This window comes from Panthera tigris, chromosome X (genome assembly GCF_018350195.1).
Source record: "Panthera tigris isolate Pti1 chromosome X, P.tigris_Pti1_mat1.1, whole genome shotgun sequence".
In the NCBI taxonomy this organism is placed as follows: Eukaryota; Metazoa; Chordata; class Mammalia; order Carnivora; family Felidae; genus Panthera; species Panthera tigris.
In genome coordinates, this window is record NC_056677.1 from 40,370,651 (window position 1) to 40,395,089 (window position 24,439).

At 47.1% G+C, this 24,439-nt stretch overlaps 1 protein-coding gene across 3 annotated transcripts in view; it reads right to left on the minus strand.

Moving 5' to 3' along the window:
• Positions 1–310: 310 nt before the first annotated feature.
• Positions 311–24,439, minus strand: part of SLC9A7 (solute carrier family 9 member A7) — a 132,735-nt gene continuing 108,606 nt past the window's right edge. For 2 of the 3 annotated variants that reach the window (XM_042973843.1, XM_042973842.1), the window contains 4 exons: positions 22,763–22,826; positions 15,643–15,725; positions 6,285–6,390; positions 311–2,619 (listed from right to left, as the gene is read on the minus strand). In XM_042973843.1, the coding sequence (XP_042829777.1) occupies positions 2,368–2,619; positions 6,285–6,390; positions 15,643–15,725; positions 22,763–22,826 (505 nt within the window). In that variant the 3' untranslated portion in view covers positions 311–2,367. Of the gene's footprint in view, positions 2,620–6,284; positions 6,391–15,642; positions 15,726–20,474; positions 20,928–22,762; positions 22,827–24,439 lie in introns of those variants that run through there. The other variant, XM_042973844.1, reaches the window with a different exon arrangement.

Sequence of the window (24,439 nt, forward strand, 5' to 3'; positions counted from 1 at the left end):
CACATCTTGCAAACAAAAATTAGAACCATAGGTCAGTGACTTACTCCTATCCACTGAATAAAAAAATCCAACCAAGTAACTACAACCCTAGCAAAATTTTGGTCTTGGCAAATCTCCACTTGCTTATATTTAAGTAGGTCCAAATAAAAGGTTTGCAGTCAAGACTACAAGACCCTTTTGGGGAAAACACAACAATCTGTGGATCGACGTAGGCCTCGGATGGAGAACTCTGGTTATTTTTCCTCCTTGATTTCTTATTAAGTTGCTGAAAGCTTCCTGGAAAACCATTAATGACAACATAGCCTTGACGTTAATTAAGACGGGGGGGGGGGTCCCTAAACAGCCAGGGTGGCTATTTTCATGAACCATATCAGGGTTTTTCCGGTAGTTTCTTTCCTCCAAAATTAAACAAGTAAGCGACATAAGAGATAAACAAGGCTTTATAAAGACCCAACCAAAGAGCCGGCCAGCCCATCCATCTCTGCAAATACCCAACATACACACAAGCCTCACCTTTATAGGCTTGACTGGCCATTACTGAGAGAACTCCACCGAATAAAACTTGTGCTGGTTCTGGGCACGGGCACATATGCACATCTCCAGCCTGGCAAGCTGCTCTCTGCACTCTGACACAACACCCACGACACAATGACCTCCCATCCAGGGGCTCTCTAAAAAAGCGGTTTCTCTGGCTGTGGCTCGTAGGTCTTCTTAAGTCCTTCACTAGCCTAGGTAATTCTGAGCCTCATGGGGTTAGATATGTGGTTTAGCTTGTTTTTCAAGCTTACAAATCCCACGGGTGCCCCTGATAAAGTCAAAATGGACTTTAGGGTAGACAGAAAGGAAAGGGGGGGGGGAATAAAAAGCATCTAATTATATTATATCGAACCATATGAAACTGCCATTTGTTTTTTTCTTTTTAATGGTTCAATATCAGCAATTTCATATGGCTCAACCTAGTAATAGTTTTTGCCTGGTTTACACAAACTATCACAAACTATGCTGTCTGCCACAATAAGAAAAATGCCCACATTTTATGAAAGCATTTTTTTTTTTTTGAAGAAATCGCGTTTTCAAATAACCTAAATTTCAAACCACGCTCATCCATTCAGCTGGTGCAAGCCTCCCCGGATACCAAGAGGACGACCCTTCTTTACATGGCACTCAAGTGTCAAGACATCCGGAGACTTAACCTTACAGTAGACAGAACGTTCCACCGGACTGAATAATGCTTAATTTTCTAGGGACTTGCCTCTAATTTCTCACGTGGCCGCTGAAATCTCATGCATTTGTTGGCTCAAGGTTTGGAATTCTACTCGGGTCTTTAGAACAGTATCCTGTATTTCGTTTTTGCAGTTAATTTTGTTCGCAGTGTGATTCCGACCCCCGCCCCCCCAATACTAGCCTACTGCCTCCTAGGCTTCTTTTTGCTTTCTCGTCCCCAGATAAAAGCATCCCAACCAATTTCGGTGTTGTTCCTAAACCCACAGTAGGTATCTCGGCCCTCGGAATCATTTGCCAGACAGTCAGCTTGTACGGTGGCCCTGAAGAATTGACTGATTTTTCGTCATCAGTTTCTAACCAGTTTCTGCTGTTCCCAGATTAATGTGAAAAACCCACCAGTGTAACACGATTTTTCCCTTTGGTTTTGCTTTTGGTAGCTTCTTCTGGATGGAGGCTTCCAGAGAAGGAATTCTAATTCTTTCCCCATGTCGAAATGTTCACGGATAGATTTCCATTCTTCAGTCTAGAGGAAACCCGGGTTGCAAAAAGAGTCCAGAAGCCTGATGTGAGGTCGCAGTCCCGCAGCCCTCGGTGCCAGAAGCGCCTGCGGCAATTGCTTCTTCGTGAGTTCCGTCCCATTTACCACCCGCTTCCTGTCATCCTTGGAGGTCCGGTCTCAGCTGCCTTCCTTCTCGATCGTTCTTCTAGCCTGCTCTCCTCCACCTTGCTATTCCTGCAGCCAGCCAGGCTTGCACTGCTGTGTACGGATCTGAAGCCTCTCCTGGGGGGACTCCAACCCCCCCCCCACCCGCCCCACACCTTGTTCAGATACTGCAGGTGAATGAGTTAGACCATTAAAGCATGCTATTTGTTTGTTTGTTTGTTTAACTCTGAACAGCACACTACTATGTGAAAAAGTGGGAATAGGTCTGCATCTGTCTTGATTTAGAGACACTTTAGCCCCACCATCTTGGGTTAAATTGTAAAGGTTATTAAGATAGCTTCAGACCCCAATAAAACAGAAGCGTTAGTTCCACTCAGTCAGTGCCCCGCCTCAAACAACCCTGGGGCTTGCAGCCGTCCTCACCCTGCCGGTGGGCCGCCCCTCATCGCTGCAGGCTCTGGGGTGGGGGGAGGGGGGAGTCACGCATTGTCCTCCAGGGGGAACACTAGGCGCGTGCCCCGGCTCGAAACCGGCTGGTCTCCCATCCCCAGGGCTCGGTCCAGCACCTCCTCGGAGCTGCTCTTGGTTCTCCGACTGCCCTCGAGGCTCGTGGAGGCCGTGTGGGAGCCTGAGGAGCCGTTTGCAGTCACTGTGCTGTCCCCGTAGGTCAAGGTGAGGTCGCCCTCGGTCAGGATGAAATCGGAGTCTTCCTCTCTCAGCGGCTCTTGGTTCTGAAAAGTGCAACGAACGACAACAACAAATGGGAGACCGGCATCTTCCGAGGGCTGGGGCCAACCCCCGACCTCAGCTCCTCGTCTGAAAACCCAGGCCCGTGAAACTTGCCTGCCCGGAGCCTCTGGTGTGCATGAAGGTCGCAAACTGTAGCGTGCTATTCAAGGCAAGGTGCTGCTGCCGGAAACCAAGCCTTTGAACCCCAGGAAGCAGTTCTGATTTCAAATGCCTGACAGCTGAGGTTAGTGACACAAGGGGAGAAAGGGAGGCCAGCTGGGGCTTTCAGGTTCCCAGCCCACAAGGGAAGGCAGGGCAAGGTCACTGGGTGAACTTACAGATAGGTTTCAGGGCCCCTCTTCCCTGGGCAGGAGGCCCCATAAACCACCCTGAACCCACCTGATTTACATCTGAGCCGCTCTTTGTCCCAGTGAGTGATTGAGGGAAGGAGTCAAAGCATAATTACGATATCCTTCCTGTCCCCACAGAAAACCCCCCTGATGGGAAATATCCTGTCTGCACAGAAAACCCCCCTGATGGGAAGCCCTGTGGCACAGATGCGGCACGGGGCATCCAGAAGGAGGGTCTGTTTTCTCAAACAATCTGTTCTATGCCTGCCGGGAAGGTCAGGGAAGGGCTCATTTGATCCTTACCCCTCCCTGCCTGTGAAGGGCGGGAACACTCCTGTCACAGAGAAGAAAGCCTGGGCTAAGACAACCTCGGAAATGTGCCCGAGGTTTGCCCAGCTGGTGGGAAGCAGAGTTAGGATTTATGCTGGTCGGACCCAGGTAAAGGATGTGAAAAAATCACCCCATCGGGAGGAGGATGGACAAAAGCCGCAGTGAGAGTAAAAAAAAAAAAAAAACAGGCAAGGCGGAGCAAGGCAGGCGTTCGTTCTAGCCGGAGTGGCAGCCTCCGCAAATGACCAGACCGTGGGGGAGAGCTCAGGCAGCAGCCCGGGGTCAGACACAAACCTTTCACCCTCTAATGGGTTTAACAAGCAAAACAAGGGGCGGTTCGCTCCCCTGCCGTCCCCACTGCACACAGGGTCAAACGCTGCGAGCGCCTCTCTTGAATGGCAAACACGGTTTTAAAATGCGCCGCCTCTCTTGAATGGCAAACACGGTTTTAAAATGCGCCGGCACATCGCTCTTGCTCTCCTATCTGCCATCTGTTCTTCAAAAGGCACCTGCATCCTCTACGTGGCAGGGTGTCCTCGGGGCAGGATGCGGGAACCTGCCTCCCTGACAGCCTCCTGCTCCCTCCTCCCCTGTCTGCACCAGTCACGCTGCTGCCCAAGGCCACGGGCAGATTCTCCCCAACCATGCCTGAATTCCCATCTAGGTGAGAAACCGGCACAGCATGTGACCGTGTCCTCTCAGCACGCTTCCTCGAGGTGCTTAAGTCACAGGAGGTGCCAGAGGAGTACCTATTCAATGCCCCCGCCTAGGAAGGGCTTGTGGGTCTGCCTAGCTCCTTGTCCTGTCCCAGCCTGTCTGGGTGCACTCGCTGGTAACAAGCTCGAGCTTGTTTTCTGCATTGCTTCTCAGTGATGACAGCTGCTCCGCGCTCCACAACATGACTCCACTTAGCCAGTGCTCCCCGGCTTTTTTGGATAGGCAAGCCCGCGCCTCCTCTCGCTTGCTGCCTCAGACCCTCACGGAATGACGCAGGGCGCACACGTGCAACTAAATAACAATCCTGCACTCGGGCAGAGCGTTCATTCCAAAACTCACTCCAAACTCCCCAGATTCCTGCTCTCCACCAGTGTTGAGAAAGGCCTGAAATTCGATCTGTCCTGTGATAGTTTTCTTAACAACAAATGAGATCACGTTCCCTGGTTTAGCGCGCTCCGTGTCTCCGTTCGCAGGCGGTGTCTGCAAATGGGGCCACGCCCTCTACAGCAGCGCAGAGGAGGCCCCCAGACGCCAGCCCCTGGGTGACCCTCGCTGACCCCTGGCAGGGGAAAGCAGGGCTGAAATTCACCGGCAGGAGGAAACGGGACTGGATGTTGACCCATTCCATTACGAAACTCACAAGCCCGGACAAAGAGTACCCAAGGAAAGGTCATTCCGAAACAAGGACCTAGTAAAACCCAGTGGAGAGGGATTTCCAAGTCAGAGCCTCCAATTCTAGATGACAAGATCAACAAAAGTTTTGTTAAGCTGGAGGCTTGTAATAATTATGTAACGGGCTGTCCACTGAAGGCTGCTAGGAAAATGCTGTGGAATAACCTTGCAAATGCGCGTGTTGCAGGAACGTGGGCGTTTGAAATAACCAGAAGTCACACTTTCCTGAATGGAAGAACACGGTTTCCTAGGTGCATGCAAACAGTGAATAATGAACATCTTCAAGATCTCCCAAATAAACCGGAAGTCCAAACGCCCTCTAGGTGATGGGTGAGGTCAACAGTGTGTCAAACAGCCACGAGAGCTGCCCAGACCAAGACCCTCACCAGGCTCAAAAGCCTGCAGGGAGCCCCTCCACTCTCTCACCTGTGGCTTCCTCAATTAATTTTTCAAAGACCCTTTGCTCCTCCTCTCTCAACAATAGCAACCCTCACCATGTCTGGAGCAGACTGAGACCCTGGTAGGGACCCCAGCCCAAAGCAGCAGTGGCAGTATGGAGGGATTCTTGCTTATTGCCCAGCTACAGTGTCTATTTTCCCCTCCATACCATCTGAATGCAACGGTTTCCAAGCCCGCTGCCCTGCCCCGTTACCTGATCAGGACCCTTCTCGCTCAGACCTGGGCTTTGCATTCTGCTTTCTCAACACTAATCAAGTAAATTGCAGGTTATTTACTAATACTCTGAAACCTGCATTAGGGTCACAGCTCTGTCAATTACCAATCCTGGGACCTTGGCAGTTTCTTCCTCTGTAAGATGGTAGTATCTGCCTATTTACGGTATGGCCGAGAGAGCCATTTGTGAGCTGGAAAGCTCTACATAAATATAAGGAGTTCTTTTCTCCCGGGGTATAATGGTTATGTAGGATGGTGGAGGAGAGAGAGAGGAAGAAGGGCCTTTCCCCTCTCCTCCAGTCCTTCTATGGAGGTAGGTTCTTGCTTTCTCCACAACCCCTCTGCCCAGCAACCCCCGTGAAGAGATCACGAGTCAGCCCCAAAGCTCAGATGTCCACCAGTGTGGATATTCTTTTCGTACTGTGCTGAGTCTGAATCTGAAAACGGAAAGGACCTAACCATATCAACATAAAGAAATCATTTGCGAAAGGAATCTTCACGTTTGCTAAACACTTTGTGGTTCACCATATGTTTCCATACCTTAGCCTTTAATCTCACAGCCAAGCCCAGACAACGAGGCCCACTTTACACACAAGAAACTAAGGCTGCTAAGAACACTTAAATGGCCTCAGGGCTTGGATTTGAATGTAGCTGTTCTGTTTCCAAATCCAGAATTCCTACACCCTGGCCGCAGACACCGCAGGGCCCTGCAGGTACAAGGTACCTGGTACAGGTACAGGTACAAGGTTTCTCCGTTACTGTGCAAAATACATAAACATACGTTAACTTGGCCATTTCTAATCATCTTATTTAGAAAAGCAAAACTTGTGGGTTTGGAGGCTTGCGTGCAACACATTTCCTCTTCCTGAGGAAGACACTACCCTGGCTCCATGATCAGGAACACAACCCTGACATGTTGTACTTACGTCGTATACCTGGGGACTGGTCAGACACCGAGCGAGCAGGCCACACCAGGCGGGCAGCGTGGTGGTTAAGGGGGGGCCGGTGTGTGTGAGGATGGGCTTCAAGTAACTTTGAAAAGAGGATTAAGGAAAATGCCCGCAAAGAGAACACACACCCAACGAAACGTGTTTAGAAATCCCAAAGAGTAGGGGCGCCTGAGTGGCTCAGTCGGTTAAGCGTCCAACTGCGGCTCGGGTCACGATCCCACGGTCTGTGAGTTCGAGCCCCGGCGTCGGGCTCTGGGCTGACAGCTCAGAACCTGGAGCCTGCTTCGGCCCCAATGGCAACCACCAATCTGTTCGCTGTTATCTGTGAATCTGGGTTTTATTCTGTTTTGTTTTGGTTTTTAGACTCCACGTGTAAGTGAAATCATGTATCATGGAGCATTTGTCTTTGATTTATTTCACTTAGCACGATAGCTTCAAGGTCAATCCATGTTGTCACAAATGGCAAGATTTCATTCTTTTTAATGGCTGAGTAGTATTCCACTGCATGTGTGTGTATGTGTGTCTTCCTATTTATTTATTCTTTCTTTATTTATTTTTTCTTCCTATTTATTGATGTATAAACTTTAGTCAGAGGTTTTTAACCCCCTCCTGTGAAAGACGGTACATTTAATTCATTTATACTCCAGCTTTTCTTTAAAAAAAATTTTTTTTATGTTTATTTATTTTTGAGACCTAGAGAAACAGAGCATGAGCGGGGGAGGGGCAGAGAGCGAGGAAGACACAGAATCGGAAGCAGGCTCCAGGCTCTGAACTGTCAGCACAGAGCCCGATGCGGAGCTTGAACTCACGAACCGTGAGATCATGACCTGAGCCGAAGTTGGACGCTTAACCGACTGAGCCACCCAGGCGCCCCTATACTCTGGCTTTTCCGTTTTGTCCTGATTTTTATTATACTTAATTTTATACTACAGACATGTAACATTTGCATTCTATTCTATAAGTCAGAAGTAAAGCTTCTGTGCTTTGTCTACGGATTGAGTCTAAATGTTAAAAGCCAGTAACTAGCATTGGTAATATTATTTAACGAATACTGTTCGCTAGTAACCCAGCAGAGTGGTTAGAACACTATTAAAGGAAATGTGATACAATGTCATTTAAACTTTGTTCCTGAGAAGAGAACATGAGCTAAATACAAGCTCTTCTTTGAATTTCCTTTTGATCTTGTACATTTCTTGTGGGTTATAACAAATCGTTTCTTCTTCAATGTTGTCTCCTTAGCTGGGTCTGATTTTGATTGTGTTTGATCCTTATGTTGTTGGTGGTTTTTCCCCCCTTCTACTAGAGTCTGCACAGTGCCAAACTTTTGTGAATTCCTGGGTGTCTGAAAGCCACCTGTCTTTTTTTCTAGGCTCAGAGTTTTTTCTTTTCATCCTAGAACTCTGGCAATGCTAGATGGTATTCTAACATTCAAGTTTGCTGATGCCACATTGGGTTCTTCTCTTTATTTTTATTTAATTAATTAATTTTAATGCTTATTTTTGAGAGAGAGAGAAAGAGAGAGAGACAGACAAAGTGTGAGTGGGAAAGGGGCAGCAAGAGACGAAGACACAGAAGCCAAAGCAGGCTCCAGGTTCTGAACTGTTAGCATGGAACCCGATGTGGGGCTTGGACCCACAAACTGTGACATCATGACCTGAACCGAAGTCGGATGCTTAACTGACTGAGCCACTCAGGTGCCCCTGGTTCGTTCTCTTTAGAGGATGCCAGTTTTTCTCTTTGGAAGCCTTGAAGAGCCCCGCTTTTCCTCCTTAGTTTTGGAATGTTCTTTCATTCTTTCTTTGCTTCTTTTTTTCCTCCATGGTCTCTTGCCTTCTCCTTTCATGTTCTGTTCAAGGACTGTGGACCTTCTGGCTGTAACCTCACTGTCTTGCAACCCTTTCTTGCGCATCTCTGACTTTGTGCTTGAATTCTTACAGATTCTCTTCCTCAACTTCATCTTCCAGATCAACAGTTTGGTCTCCACCATGTAATTAAACTATCCATTACATTTTGGGGTTCATTTCAGAAACTTTAATTTCTAAGAGCTTCTTCTCATCTGAGTGCTTTTTCTTCTTCTTTTTAATTTTTTTAATGTTTGTTTATTTTTGAGAGCGAGCGAGCGAGCAAGCGAGGGAGTGGGAGGGGCAGAGAGAGAGGGAGAGAGGAAGACACAGAATCTGAAGCAGGCTCCGGGCTCTGAGCTGTCAGCACAGAGCCCAATGCGGGGCTCGAACCCATGAACCACGAGATCATGACCTGAGCAGAAGTCAGACACTTAACCTACTGAGCCACTCAGGTGCGCTGAGTGCTTTTCCTAATAACCCGTTCTTACATCGTGACTGGAAAAGCCTCTCAACTCCAAGGCTTTTATTAGAACAATTAAAAAAATAGGGGTGCCTGGGTGGCTCAGTTGGTTAAGTGTCTGGCTCTTGATTTGGGCTCAGATCACGATCTCACGGTTGGTGGGTTCAAGCCCTGCTTCGGGCTCTGCGCTGACAGCTTGGAGCCTGCTTGGGATTCTCTCTCTGCCCCTTCCCTGCTTGCATTCTCTCTCTCTCAAAAATAAATAAACAAACATTTAAAAAAATTTAAAAAGAAAAATTAAAAAATAAATACCTGGTAGGGTGCCTGGCTGGCTCAGTCGGTAGGGCATGCAACTCTTGATCTCAGGGTCATGAGTTTGAGCCCTGCATTGGGCATAGAGTTTACTTGGTGAGAAAATATACATATGGAAGTACACACACACACACACACACACACACACACACACACACACGGAATTAATTACTTTGGCATGCCCCCCTCCCATGTCTTTACTCAGTTTCTCAGTTCATCAAGCAGGTGCAGAAGTCTACCACTCCAAAGTTGGATGGTGGGGAGGTTACTCTAGGGAGAAAAATCTTTGGTGGCCTCAAGATCTGTTTCTCTACCAATCCCTCCCCAGGCAGTAGCTCTCCTTTCTTTAGAGAGCTATGGGCCGAGGAGAAAATTAACAGCTATCAGCCGATCTGCTGACACAGAAAGTACTGGTCAAGACTCGAAGACAGATGGAGTCGGAGCAGAGAAAACTACAGCTTTGGTCTTGCAAACAGTCACGAATATCTCTTCTGTGATTTCCAGGAGCCCCGGGAGAGCTGTATGTGCGCACTGAGCCTCTCCTCTTACATCGGAAGGCCATCGATTCCATTTTCAGGCTTGTTCCGGGAAGGAGGTACCACGCTTCCTCTTGCCAGCTTGTGGGGATCATTCCCGCCCAGCTGGATCCTCTTCTGTTGTAGCCAAAGCCAAGTCTTCTCATTTAATCATCTCTGGAGCTATAGAATGGATCGTGGGCACCTTCCTGGTATAATTCCTCAGACGCTTTCCGTTCTTGGTCTCCCACCTCCAAACTAAACAAGTAGAAATCCCAGTCACTAAACTTTACGTTCAGAGACTTCAGAGATCACTCCTGTTGCCCTGCAAAGAGTCAGTTTCTTCCGCACTCAGCTTCACTGAAGTACGACTGACAAACACTGAATACATGAAAGGTGTACAAGATGTTTAGATATGTGTATATTGTGAAATGATTGCTACGATCAAGCTAATTAACATATCCATCACTTCACATGTTACCATCTTTCTGGCTATGTGTGGTGCAAACGCTTAAGATCTACCCTCTCAGAAAATGTTAAAATTTCCAGCATACGATACAGTGTTAGTAACACTCAAGTTGTTGCCATATCTTCATCACTGTGAATAGTGTTGCTGTGAACATGGGAGTGCGGATTTCTAATTTTTTGAGGAACCTCCATACTGTTTTTCCACCGTGGGTGCACGAATTTACATCCCATCGACAGTGTAGAAGGGTCTCCTTTTCTCCACATCCTCCCAACTTGGCTTGTTATTTTTTTCCCATTTTGATAACAGCCATCCTAACAGATGTGAGGAGAGATCTCATTGTGGTTTTGATATGCATTTCCCTGGTGATGAGTGATGTTGAGCAACTTTTCACATATCTGTTGGCCAAGTGTATGTCTTCTTTGGAAAAATGTCTATTCAGGTCCTTTGCCCCTCTTTGAATTGGGGTATTTGGATTTTGGCTGTTGACTTATAGGAACTCCTTATATATTTTGAATATTAACCCCTTATCAGATACATGGATTGCAAATATTTTCTTCCATTATACAGGTTGTCTTCTCATACTACTGATGGTTTCCTATGCTGTGCAGAAATCTTCTAGTTTGATGTAGTCCCATTTGTCTATTTTTGCTTCTGCTGCCTACGCTTGTGGAGTAAAGTCCAAAAACGCACTGTCAAGACCAATGTCAAGGAGCTTTCCCCGGTGTTTTTTTGTTCCAGGAGTTTTATGGTTCCAGGTCTTGCACTTAAGTCTTTAAACATTTTGAGTTCCTTTTTGTGAGTGGTGCAAGATAAGTTCCAGTTTCATTCTATTGCATGTGGATATCCAGTTTTCCTGACACCATTTATCAAGGAGACTGCCCTTTCCCTATTACATATTCTCAGCGCCTCGGTTGAAGATTAGTCGATCCAATATGTGAGGGTATGTTTCTGGGCTCCCTCTTCTGTTCCACTGGTCTGTATATCTGTTTTTATTTTTTAACGTTCATTTATTTTGGAGAGAGAGAAAGAGTGCGAGTGGGGAGCAGCAGAGAGAGAGAGGGAGACACAGAATCTAGGCTCCAGGCTCTGAGTTGTCAGTACAGGGCTCGGCATGGGGCTCAAACTCACAGACCAGGAAATCATGACCTGAGCCGTAGTTGGATGCTTAACCGACTGAGCCACCCAGGTGCCCCTGTATATCTGTTTTAATGCTAATACCATTTTGATTACAATGCCTTTGTAATATAATTTGAAATCACGAAGTGTGGCACCTCAGCTCCGTTCATTTTGCCCTAGATTGCGTTAGCTATTCACAGTATTTTGTGGTTCCATACAAAGTTTAGGATTGTTTCTTATTTTCTGTGGAAAACAAAAACACCATTAGAATTTTGATAGAGATTTCATTGAATCCATAGATTGCTTTGTGTAGTATGGATATGTTAACAATATTAATTCTTCTAATCTATGAACACAGATATCTTTCCATGTATTTGTGTCCTCTTCAATTTCTTTCATCAATGTTTTCCAGTTTTCACTGTACAGATATTCACCTACCTGGTTAAATTTATTCCCAAGTGGTTTACTGTTTTTGACGGTATCATAAGGAGACTGTTTTCTTAATATCTTTTTTGGATAGCTCATTGTCAGTGTATAGAAGTGCAACTTACTAGTTTTAAAACAGTTTTCTGGTGGAGTCTTTAGGGGTTTCTATATATAAGATCATGTGATCTGCAGAGACAATTTTAATTCTTCCCTTCTCATTTGGAGGCCTTTTCTTTCTTTTTCTTGCCTAATTGCTCTGGCTAGGACTTCTAATACTGTATTGAATAGAAGTGGCAATAGGGGGTGTCCTTGCCTTGTTCTGGATCTTAGAGGAAAAGTTTTCGGCTTTTTGCCCTGGAGTATGATGTTGGCTGTGGGCTTGTCATATAATGGACTTTATTATGCTGACATACATTCCATCTGTATCTACTTTGTTGAGAGTTTATTTTTTATCATGAAAGGCTGTTGTATTTTGTCAAGAGATGCTTTTTCTGCATCTATTGAGACCATATAATTTTATTTTTTATTTTGTTAATGTGGTGTATGTATCACATTTATCAATTTGCTTATGTTGGACCACCCTTGCATCCCAGGGATAAATCTCACTTGGTGTATGATCCTTTTAATGTGCCACTGAATTCAGTTTGTTAGTGTTTTTTTAATGTTTATTTATTTGAGAGAGAGAGAGAGCGTGAGTGGGGGTGGGAGAGGGAGGGAGAGAGAGAGGGGGAGGGGGGGAGAGAGAGAGAGAGAGAGAGAGAGAGAGAGAGAGACAGAGAGACAGAGAGAGAAAGGGAGAGAATATACCTGAACTGTGAGATCATGACCTGAGCGGAAATCAAGAATCTGACACTTAACCCACCAAGCTACCCAGGTGCCCTAGTTTGTTAGTATTTTGTTGGGGATTTTTACATCTATGCTCATCAGGGAGACTGGCCTGTAAATTTCTTTTCTTGTAGTGTCCTTGGGCTTTGATATCAGGGCAATGCTAGCCTCATAAAATGAAGTTGGGAGTGTCCCCAACTTTTCAATTTTTTGGAAGAGTTTGAGAAGGTATTAATTTTTTGAATGTTTGGTGGAATTCACCAATGAAGCCAACTTTATTATGGTGACATACATTCCATCTATATCTAATTTGTTGAAAGTTCTTCTTTCTTTTATCATGAAAGGAGGTTGGATCTTGGAAGCTTTTATTTGTTGGGAGGTGTTTGATTACTGATTCGATCTCCTGCATGTTACTGGGCTATTCAGATTTTCTATTTCTTCTTCATTCAGTCTTGGTTAAGCTGTAGGTTTCTAGAAATTTATCCATTTTTTTCTAGGTTATCCAATTTTTACTGTAAAATTGTTCATAGGAGTCTCTTATGCCTCCTTGTATTTATGTGCTATCAGTTGTCATGTTTCCTCTTCCATTTCTGATTTTTATTTATTTATTTTTATTTATTTTTCTCTTAGTCTAACAAAAGGTTTGTCAATTCTGTTTATCTTTTCAGTAAAATAACTCTTACTTTCATTGATCTTCTCTATTGATTTTCTAGTCTCTATTTCTGCTCTGACCTTTGTTATTTCCTTCCTTCTGGTAACTTCTGGCTTACTTTCTCCTTCTTTTTCTAGTTCCTTGAGGAGTTAGTTTGTTTAGTTGAGATCTTTCTTTCTCCTTAATGTAGGCATTTATCACTAGAAGCTTCCCTCTTACAACTGCTTTCACTGCATCCCATAAGTCATATGTCTGTTAGGTCCGTTTAGTCTACAATGTAGTTCAAGTCCAATGTTTCCGTACTGATTTTATGTCTGAACAATCTACCCGTTGTTGAAAGTGCAGGACTGAATGCCCCTAAGAGTCAATTTCTTATCACGTTCGCAGTTTGTCACTCTTCTGTGAACTCTCTCCAATTTTCTCCACGTCCTTTCCAAGCCCAGGGAGTAACATGCATTCTGAATCATGATGTAGATAAAGTACATATGGCTTTTTAAAATCCCTGGGTGTTCTATTTCAGTTAATAGCAAACAAGATAATTTGAACCACTGTTTCCACTGAGAGCAGCTACAAGAGCTAGGCAAAAGATAAAAACATAAAATAAAACACAACCAAATCGGCTGCTTAATGGCATCAGATAGATGCCATGGCAGTGAAGAGGGCCAGAATCTGGTGGAAGAAATCCAAGAGGTGAGCCTGGTACTTGGTGGGCCACATTTCCCCAAAAGGCACCTGAGAAGCTGAGTAGAGCATCTGACAGACTGACAAAGATAGAGTGAATCTGACAAAAACTGGAGTCCTATCCTTCTGAGGAAGACTATGGAAACACCTTAGGCTCTGCATTAGAACCTTAGGGAAAAAAAGGCCACCAGAAAACAGACTAGTCCTCACAGGAATTGATTCCCGGCTTCAAATGACCTTTACCCCTGACTGGGTTACAGTGACCTGGAACTGCTAATGCCCTTGCCTAGCCACTGACCAGATGGAAGTTCATCAGCTCTGAAGGATGACAGCCTCCTCAAGAGCATCTCAAATGATCTCTACACTTTTTTGTTGCCCATGTCCATCACTCAGTAAAAAAAAAAAAAAAAAAAAAAAAAAAGATGTGCAGAAGATAAACAATAAAGTTTCTAGAAGATAAGAGAGGAAACTGGTTTCGTGACTTTGGGGTAGAGAAAGATTTTCACAATAGGACACGAAAACTACTAACCGGAAAAGATCAATAAACTGGATGAAGGCCTTTTGTTTATCAAAAGATTCTATTTAGAAGTGAAAAGGCAAGTCACAAGGAGAGATTTTTGTATCACATATAATTGGCAAAGTACTCACATCCAGAATACCTAAGGAATGCTTACAAAATGGTTAGGGAAAAGGTAGGCAACCGAAAAGAAAAATGGGCAAGAGACTTGAACAGGTGCTTCATAAAGGAACACACCAAATGGCCAGTAAATATATAGAAAGATGGTCAACCTTATTAGTCATCAGATAAATGCAAATTAAAACTATAATAAAATACCACTATAAACTCAATAGAATTGCTAAAATTACCAAGACTGACAACACCAACAGTCAGTGGGGATGTGGAGCGACTAGAACTCTCATACCCTAGAGGTGAGTGTGTAACGTGCTACTACCATTTTGTAAAACTGTTTGGCACTATCTTTTAAAGTTGAACCAATGCATGCCCTGTTACCCAGCCATTTCACTCCTGGGTATATTCCCAACAAAAAAAATATATGTATACGTGCACCAGAAGACATGGACAAAAATGCTCATAAACAGTATTCTTTTTTGAGATGGGGGGGGAGGGGCAGAGGGAGAGGGAGAGAATCCCAAGCAGGTTCCATGTCAGCCTGACGCGGGGCTCGATCTCATGAACTGTGAGTTCATGACCTGAGCCAGAATCAAGAGTCAGACGCTTAGCCGAATGAGCCACCCAGGCGCCCCCGTAGCTGTATTTTTCATACTAGCTCTAAACTAGAAACAATCTACGTGTTCATCAACTATCAATGGTAAGTAAATGGCGGTATACTCATACAGTGAAATACGATACGGCAATGAAAACAGGTGAACTAGAGCTACACGTGACAACATGGATGAGTCAGTCACACAAATGATGTCAAGCGAAATAAACCAGACACTAGGATATATATATTCTGCAGTCCCATTCATACAGAGTTCAAGAATTTTTTTTATGTTTTCCAAGACTGTATGTGAACCACCTACCCATTAGATCATGATGTCAAGTTAAACTATGAGAACGAACTTTCGGGTTTTTAAGTTTCACCTGAGGGCCAAGTGAATCTCCTAGTGTGGAGGTGGCCATGCAGGTGGCCCATAGAAGTGACCTTCCTCACACGGATAAAGTGCTCAGGTTCTGCTTTCCTTCCCGACCGTGGCACCTTTCATCGTGTGATTTTAACTAATTCACCTACACAGGCTTATTTCCCTTGGTCATAAGAGCCACACCCAAGTCTACCAGGCTGTGGGGTAGCTACCCTAATGATGTACTAATGATTCCTCTTGGCCAGAGAGATGTTTGCCGGGACTACCTATGGTTGAACGATCATTGCCTGTGGCCCAAGAGAGGCATGACTGCACCTTATAGCACGCACACAGCCTTCCTTACTCGTCAGAAGTTGTTCACGGATGACTCAACAAGAGAATTTCATCACCGCTGTTTCACGAGTACAGGGAGGTCACTGAAAAGGATACTTGTGGTCAAAGCTGTACCACAGCCTGAAGAGCCACGCACTCTCCTGCTTCGTCCGGTTCCCTCTGGCAGAATCCGGACCATCCTAGGAACAGACAAGAGGACAGACGCTTAGTTGGAGAAAAGGGAATGAAATGGGGTGTTGGGAGGGGGGCGGAGGCTTCTTTTTTAACCGTAAGTTTTAGAGATTTTGAGCTCAGAGTCAAACATCCTATATCACCAAAGTTTTAGATACACTAGGAGGTAATGCCTTTTTTAAAATTTAAATTCAAGTTAGTTAACATATAGTAGAGTATTGGTTTCAGGTAGAATTTAGTGATTCATCACTTACATATAACGCCCAGTACTCATCACAAGTGCCCTCCTTCATGCCCATTGCCCATCTAGCCCATCCTAACCTCCCGCCAAACCCAATGCGTTACCATCACCTGGAACGCTGCAGCTCTTGTCGAGGAGACTCGGGTAGGTCCCAAGAAGGACGATTACAATGAGTAAAGCAAAGGAAAGCTTTCTTTCTGAAGACAAACTAACAAAAGGTCTTCAGAGAGCTCTGCCTGCCGTCCACAAGGAAGATAAAGGGACCTTGAATGCAAGAAACTAAGAGACACCTTGTAGCCCTGAAATGTTACGAGTTGTAAGTTCCGAGCAAATATCAGGTCCGACTTTGTAACAGGGGTGCCTAACAACTTCTCGTTCTGAGAGATGGTGCCAGAAGCAGGACTAGGTACAGGAAGAATGTGGATAAATCCAGATATGGTGGCTTTGGAGAAACCAGGGGAAGTGTCTGCCCACAGACAAAGCGGGGACTTGCTCTCTCACCATGCCCCCTCCCCAACCCTACACCCCATGTCTTCAGCGCAACATCCTTTCGTATGGTCCCCTTCTCCCACTGACAACACCTTGCCGGGGCGATCCCTATTCATCCTTCAGGGCTGGGTACAAGGCTGGCTTCTCTGAGAAATGTTTCAAAGGCAACACAGCAGTCCAAGGGATATACGTAATGAGTGTCACAGGCTTCCTCAACCAACTATGGGGGTCCAAATCCTAATTCTACCCCTGGCTGTGCCATTGTCTTGTTGTGTGACCCTGTTGTATGATTACTACTGTAGCATTAGCGAACATCTATTTCTTGTCACATAATTATCAGTTTTTTGGTTTTTTTTTTTTTTGGCGACACAGGGCTGTTGATTGTACTTATTATGTTGGGCATGAGATCTGCAGCATGTATTTATCTATTAGCTGCAGATCTGTCTGCTTAACCATCCCCCCAATTGTCTCGCCCCCAAACTCCTGGTCATTCCCATTCTACCCTCTGTTCTTGCGAGTTACACATGGGATTTATTCTTAAACTTTGTATTGACCTTACTAAGAGAGAAGCCCCTTGAAGAAAATACCGCTGGCTCTCCTTATCACCAATTTTCAGGGATATAACAATGAGTGTATTTTTTTTCTGCATACATTAAGCACCTACTGTGTGCCGGGCACCATGATGGGTACTGGAGACAAAAAGGAATGATGTTATTAGCACTTGCCCCTCAAGGAGCACGTTTCCGGGGGGGGGGGGGCAGGGAGAGCAGGGGAAGACAGACAGATATGTATACAGTGACAAGTGCGATGAAGAAAAAGAAAGCAGATTAAAGAACTGAGTTCTTACTGTTAAAAGATAGAAAAGTTTAAACTTAAGGTCAGTAGAGTAGTGAGAACAGCTTATGGTTTTTTTCAGAGGAAGAGCAGCACACTGCCCCCCTCCCCCACAAAGATTTCTATCTCCGAATCCCTGGAGCCTGTATGTTATGATACCCGGCAAAAGGGGCTTTGTAGATGGACTTGCAGTTTTCTAGGAGGCCCAGTGCAATCACACAGGTCCTTAAAAATAGACAAAGAGGGCAAACGAGAGAGTTGCGGTGGAAGAAGGGGCAGGAAGGATTCGAAGTGTGACAGGGACGCACCCTGCTGTTGCTGACTTTGAAGACAGAGGGGGCCACAGAGCAGGAAATGCACGTGCTTCCAGGACATGAGCTTGACCCTGGGCCAATGGTCAGCAAGGAAATAGGACTGTAGTCCTATAACCACACGGAACTGAATTCTGCCAGTAATCTGAATGAGTTTGGCAGGGGGTTCTTGCCCAGAGCCCAACCCTACCCAACGCCTTCATTTTGGCCTTGAAACGGAGAAACCAGCGGAGACTGTTGGTTGAAGCCACTGGATCCGTTACGGTGGCTCTAGAAATCTAATGCAGAACAAAAGAGTAAAATAAGTGATACGACCCAGTTTGGGCCTTTTTCATGTCCCTGGGATGGTGGGGCCAATGCTTCTCTGAAGGGGGTCTAACAGGTTTTTAAAATGCAGGTTCAGGTTCAGTGGGTCTAGACGGGTCCTGACAGTCTGCATTTTTACAAGCTCTCTGATGATGCCCAGGCTTCTGGTCCATGGGGACACTCGGGGCGGAAAGGACAGATCTACTGATCTCACATCTGGCAGTCGCCACTCTTACCCTTCACCACATTGTCACCACACCCTTAAGGATGCGGATTCATGTGTCCCCTTTGCAGATGTATCCCCAGAGCCTGAAAGAATGTCTGAAATAGAACAGGTGCTCAGTACACATTTGTCAAATGAGTGAATTAATGTTAATTGTGAACTTCTAGGAAAAAAAAAAAAGAATAGCCAAAAGGGAAATTAGGGACCAAGGGAGGCAATCAGAACAAAAAGAAAAGCGTGGTGGGGGTAGGGGAGTCAAAGAGTAAGAATTTGAAGAAAAAAAAAAAAGGCACTACAGCAACTGTTTGAAATCAAAGATTTAAGTGACTGGGTATCAGATTTCAGCCTGGAGGAAAGCTGGAGAAGGATCCAGAAGAGTTATAGGTCAATAACAGCTGATTTTCTGCTCGAGGGTGTGCGCGCACCCGCACGGTGCTGTCCTATCCTCCACATTCCATTAATATCCTGCTTGTGATCTTGCCCTGCTGAGATGAGAAAGCCAGGATAAATTCAGAGTCAAAGTGCTCCTAGCTACTCCAAAGCGGCCCCATCGACCAGTGCTCTTCTGTAAACTTGGGGAAGGAAGTGAATGGTTTGTCTGCGCGTCCGGCCAACGGCCAACGTCAATCTCAGCTCTGTCTGGCAGGAACAGCTCCCCCCTTGAATGGGGTGAGAGGCCACCCCCAGGCCCAGGCAGCTTGCCTCCAGCTGGGCTTGTTTTTGTTTTGGTTGCAAAGTCACCAAGACCTCCGGAGAAACAAAGCAACTGAGGTTTTTGTTTTGTTTTGTTCTAATGAGTCAAACTTGCCAGGGAGGTGAAGCCGAAGTCTGCCCACGATATTCTTATGCTTCCCTCACAGAAAAGCCAAAAGTCCTAGCCAGAAGCCCCTTTCCCTCGCTCACATGAGCTAACATTCTGGGCTTCTAGATCCAGTGAGGAAAACCGCACTGTCATAACAAATTCGCTCCTGTCAGATGTCACTTTCCTGTTTGTTTTTCAGAAGATCATTTGGAACATGCGGTGAAGAAAGCTGCCCTTTCTTTGCTAATGGGGAACAAACATCTGGACTTCCCCCACTTAGGATTTCAGTTTCATGACATCACTGAGCGTGTGACCTGGATCCCTTTCAGGGGAAACTGCAAGAACCCAGGATTTCACCCAAAAATGAGGGAGCCCATTTATTTCTCTGTTTTCCTGTTGCTCGTGACCACTGAGTGCTCCCAGCCCTGCTGTTAGCGCCTCGCTGGACCGAGAAGGTCAGGCCAGGAGGACTGAGAGAGATAAGGCCCTTGAGGTACTTAAAGTCACCTTTAAGAAGGTGCCCCGGGAAACCAAACTTGAAGTTCGCCTTTCCCCCCCCTAGTCTGACAGCAATCTTGAAAGACTTTCAAAATGCCAGTGGAACTCATTTTGACGGCCCTCTGCATGACTGTGTGAGAGGCTTGGGAGGAGGGAGGTCAAGGGGCTGATGTGACAGCAGATCCTGGTTAGAGGCGGCCAACGGGTGCCACTGGGAGTTCAGCAGAAGTCACCAGTGCCTGCCCATTCGCAATTGGCCCAAAGGGCCCTCCAGGGAGCCATCGGGAACACTGATGACCCCTCCGGACCCATCTAGGGAGGCTCCCGAAACTCACCCCGCCTGGGGCAGGGTGCATTATCTTAGCTGTCACTGCATGGGCTGAATGCAGTGCCAGAATGCTTAGCACTTGGGACCCACAGCTTTCTCAAACATTTCCATGGAGAAGTGACACGCCAGTTTGTTTCTAAGTCTCGTTACAAGCCAAGGGTTGCCATGTGAATTTCTTATGAGATGAACAGTAGGTTCCGCCACATGAAACCAACCAAACCATTTCAGGTGCTTCCTTTCAGACATGCTTAAATCCAGAGGCAGGGGCAATTAAAACAACAACAAAAACAACAACAACAACAACAACAACAACAACAATAACAACAACAACAGCAAAAGGGCTGGGAAAGTTTGACTCATCTGGAACTGACAAGCTGAAATCTCTCCAAACCCTGGCTATCCAGCTGGAATTGGCCTGTTTTTCTCACAAAATTCATCTTGACCAGCCGCGGTCCTGGAGAGGAGGCTTTGGAATAGGGCAGTCATATCCCACCAGAGCCATTATTTTCCATTGAGTGAAATAAAGACACTTCACGCAGGGTTTTCTTATAGTGAGTTTCAAGATCTCCCTAAGGGTTATACACTAAAGTTTATTTATTTATTTTTGAGGCGGGGGGAGCAGTGGGGGGGAGAGAGGGAGTCACAGAATCCGAAGCAGATTCCAGGCTCTGAGCTGTCAGCACAGAGCCTAACGCGGGGCGCAAACTCACAAACCGTGAGATCATGACCTGAGCCGAAGTCGGACGCTCAACCGACTGAGCCACCCGGGCGCCCCTAAGTGTTATACTCTAAATTAGCTTCTAGGTGCACAAGTCCCGAACGCTTGTTTTCCAAACTCCTCAATCAAAACTAGAGTCCAATGGCAACGTTTCACAAAGAATTTCTCATTGAAACTTCAAGCTCCCAACACAACGGCCAGTTCTAATAGAATCTCTTCTGAAGATGTCCAGGTCTTTCAGAGGTCGTGGTTTTGTGTCCCTGAAGGAGCATCACCACCAAGATGTGACCACCCCTGAGAAGGAGATCCGAAAAAGCCGTAGCGGCACCTCCCGGCCCGGCACAGCACAACACTTTGCAACACTTGCTAAATCTGGTGTGCAGGATGGAGCCGTTTAGAAGGTCCCCTGGAATCTTCAATATGTAGCCTGGATTTAGGATTCGGTGCAATTCCAAGCTGACTGGAAAAGAGGGAAATGCCCGCCGTGGCTTCACGCACAACACACACGAGGGGCTGGGAACCTTGCCAGCGGTACTGTTAACTCCTGCCGTCCCCCCATCTGCCCATCAAATAGCCACCGAGAACACCCCACCCCACCCCCCACCCTCATTGCCAGGCACTGTGCTCAGCGCTGGAGATTCCATCCCAAATAAAAGACTTCCTGATGCCTAAGTCCAAGTAATAGCATTTTGTAACAAATGTCTGCTCCTGTCATAACCCTTCTTCCCCCAACCTTGCCTGCCCCGGGAAATGCCAGCCTCGGGAAGGGGCGAACCTGGACACACGACAAGGGTGTCGCAGCAGCTCAGAATCACGTCTGCCCTTTTGTTGACGCTCCTCCCATAAAGAGGTGACAGTCCCTCTCCCCTCCCCCTTGAATCTGGGCTGGCTCGAGCAGCTCACTGTGACCGCCAGAAAGTCACAGATGTGACACCGGGAGACAGCCAGGGTCAGGAATGGCCACGTAGCTTCCACCTTGCCTGCTGGGACACTGGCTCTCGGAACCCTGAGCCATCGCGTAAGAAGTCCGATACTCCGAGGCCACGTGGCGGAGCCAGGCACAGGCATTCCGGCCGGCTGCCCTAGTCTTTGGGGTTCTCCCAGCCCAGGTGCCAGATATAGGAGTGAATGAGTCTTTGGATGATGCCAGCCCCCAGCTTTCTACTCGGAGCAAAGGCAAGCAGCCCGTATTCTGCCCTTTCCGACTTCCTGGCCTCGAGAATCCATGAGCCAGAGGATCTGCTGCTCACTTTCCTATGCCTGGTGCCGTTTGTTATATGCCGCAACAGTAACCGGAGCAGATTCTCTGCAGCAGTGGGGACGACTCTTCCCTGCCGGTCACACTCGATGCTGCCACGGGGCTCCTCTGCTGGCAGCCTCACAGCTGCCCTCCCTGGCACTCTGTCCCAGGCCGTCCCGGCTGGCACCACCCCACCTGAGCCTTAACCATTATGACCTTCAGCCCCTACGGGGGGAGGTGGGGGGTATGAGTCTTGTTCTCTGCCATTAGCGGGCTCGAGGGGAACTCAGTTGTAGAGGATTCCAGGCCCTGGAGGAACAGGATGGCCTGTGATCAGCCACATCCTTCCTCTCTACCTCAGATTCCCTACACTGGAGAGTCAGACCCCAGCCCTCTCCTTCCCCTGTGTGGGCACCACTGACAGACTCTGACCCAGCGATGGCGAGCCCACCACCAGTGTATTCAAATACCTATGCTCGGAAAGTAGACAGTCAGGGACTTAGCTTGAATGCTCTTCCTGGCCGGCCTACCCCTCAATATGTTGTTTAAGAACGTTGACTCTACGGTCAAGTCCCGCCTTCATGACTTGCTAATTCTCCAACTGTAGACGACTCACTTAGACTCTCAAACTCCAGCTTCTAATCTGGAAAATGGGGATAACGGTACCTACCTCATGAGGTTGTTATCATGCTCACAGTGAGGGAATCCATGTAAAGATGCCTGGCATATAGTAAATGCTCAATAAATTGTAGCTATTTAAAAAAAAGTTTACTTATTTTGAGAGATAGAGCAAACATGCATGTGTAAAAGGGCAGAGAGAGAGGGAGAGAGAACATGAGCAGGGGAGGGGCGCAGAGAGAGGGAGAGAGAGAATCCCAAGCAGGCTCTGCCCTGTCAACACAGAGCCCAACACAGGGCTAGAACCCATGAACCATGAGATCATGACCCGAGCTCAAGCCGAGCTGGACGCTCAACCGACTGAGCCACCCAGGTGCCCCAACTTTAGCTGTTTTTAACAATGTCTTCCCCTGGAAGGAGCATCTCTTGTGACTTACCCCTTGTAAGACTTGAAAGCTGTCGTTGTTGGGTGGTGGGTCTTGATCTGGGTCAACTCCGACTCTAGAAGTCGCCAGGGAGAAAGACAAGGAGAAAAACGGAGAGTGTTAGCTTGGACCGTGGCGGCCATGCTGGCGGCAAGTAGCCAAGAGGGCTGACCATCTCCCGGAAGCGGAAGGAGTAGTTAGCTAAAAGAAGAGGAAGGCCGCCATGCAAAAGTCGTGAGAAAGAGGTCACGTACCATGCCAGAGCCCAGGGGGCAGAAGAGGCAAGAAGTCCCGTGTGCTCACACCCTATCCTGGTCTCTGGGGAACGGCACCAGATGGTCCGAGTTATCCGAGGGGGGATCCCACTGCCCCCCATCTTTTCCTTTCTGCTGCCTCCTCCCCTCTGCCCTGACCTTTGAATTCCCCAAACATCTGGTACAGGATGTTTCACATGTCCAGGGCAGTGCTGGAGGAATTCACAGTGAACACCTAGACGCCACCGTTGATATTTTGCTGGAGTTTCTTTATCGCATATCTAGCCATGTCTCTATCGGCTGTCTAATTTTTCAGAGGCATTCAAATAAAGTTGCAGCCGTCCGTACACGTCGCCTCGATACCCGAGCGTGCACATCATTAACGTTTTGTCCTGGTGGCCCCCGCGTCCTCCTGCAGCAGAGACGACCTGAGAACCGGCACATTCGAGATCAACAACTGAAGGCAGACGGAAAAGGCCAAGTGGTGAGATCCGCTCACAGCGAATCCCATGCGCCTACTGGGGTTGAGTTGCCCTGCACCTTCCTCACTTGGAGGCAGAAAGCTGTGATGCCCATGACACGGAGAGCATGGGGAAATGGGGGAGAAAACAAGGAGGCCAGGAACATTCTCTGTCTTCCCTCACTCCCTTGGGTGCTGCAAAGAACTGTAAACTGAGAACGCAGCTTTTTTTGTTTTTTGGGTTTTTTTTTTTTTTTTGGCAGGTGTAACTTGAGCTTAAAGGGAGGTACCAAGGGGCCTCAACCAAGGGTCTCTGCAGCCCGGTGTGTGCACACCTTACTTTTCTCCCTGTCCCTGCCTCTTTCCCACCTGTGATGCCGCGTCACGTCTTGAGAAAAGAGACGAATGGAAAAGGGAAATAGAAGACAACCTCCTCGCCAAGCCAACCTCCGCCCTGTCTCATTCCAGGTCTGTCCGGCACTCACCCAAGGCGTGGAGCCCCGGAAAGGGGTGCTCTGGAGGGAAAGGGGACAGATCTCCCAGATGTCGCGGAAGGCAGAGTTGAAAACCACAGGATGAATGCACACGTCTGGCAAATATTCGCTGAGTGCCTACTCTTCTAGCTAAAGCCTGGTGTACCTGACACCAGAGTTCCTCCCTACGGGCCTGGGGCTTGGGAGGACCTTTGCAGGGAGTTAGATGGACTTTTGCTCTGTGTCTAGGAGCTGCCTCCAGGCAGGAGGTTCTGAGGCTTGGAGGCTCGTCGTCATCACCGGATGTTATCCGGGGGACCTCCGAGCAACAAATCTCACAGAGATTTTCTGACCGGAAATCCGTCCATTTCAGAGGCCTCAGGGCTGTCCCTTAAAAACGTCACACCAGGGCCTCCATGTACCCGATGTGTCTAATGCATCAGAGTGCTAGAGGAGGGGTCGCATATGGGCTTCCTCGCTCTTGATTTTGAGCCCTCACCTG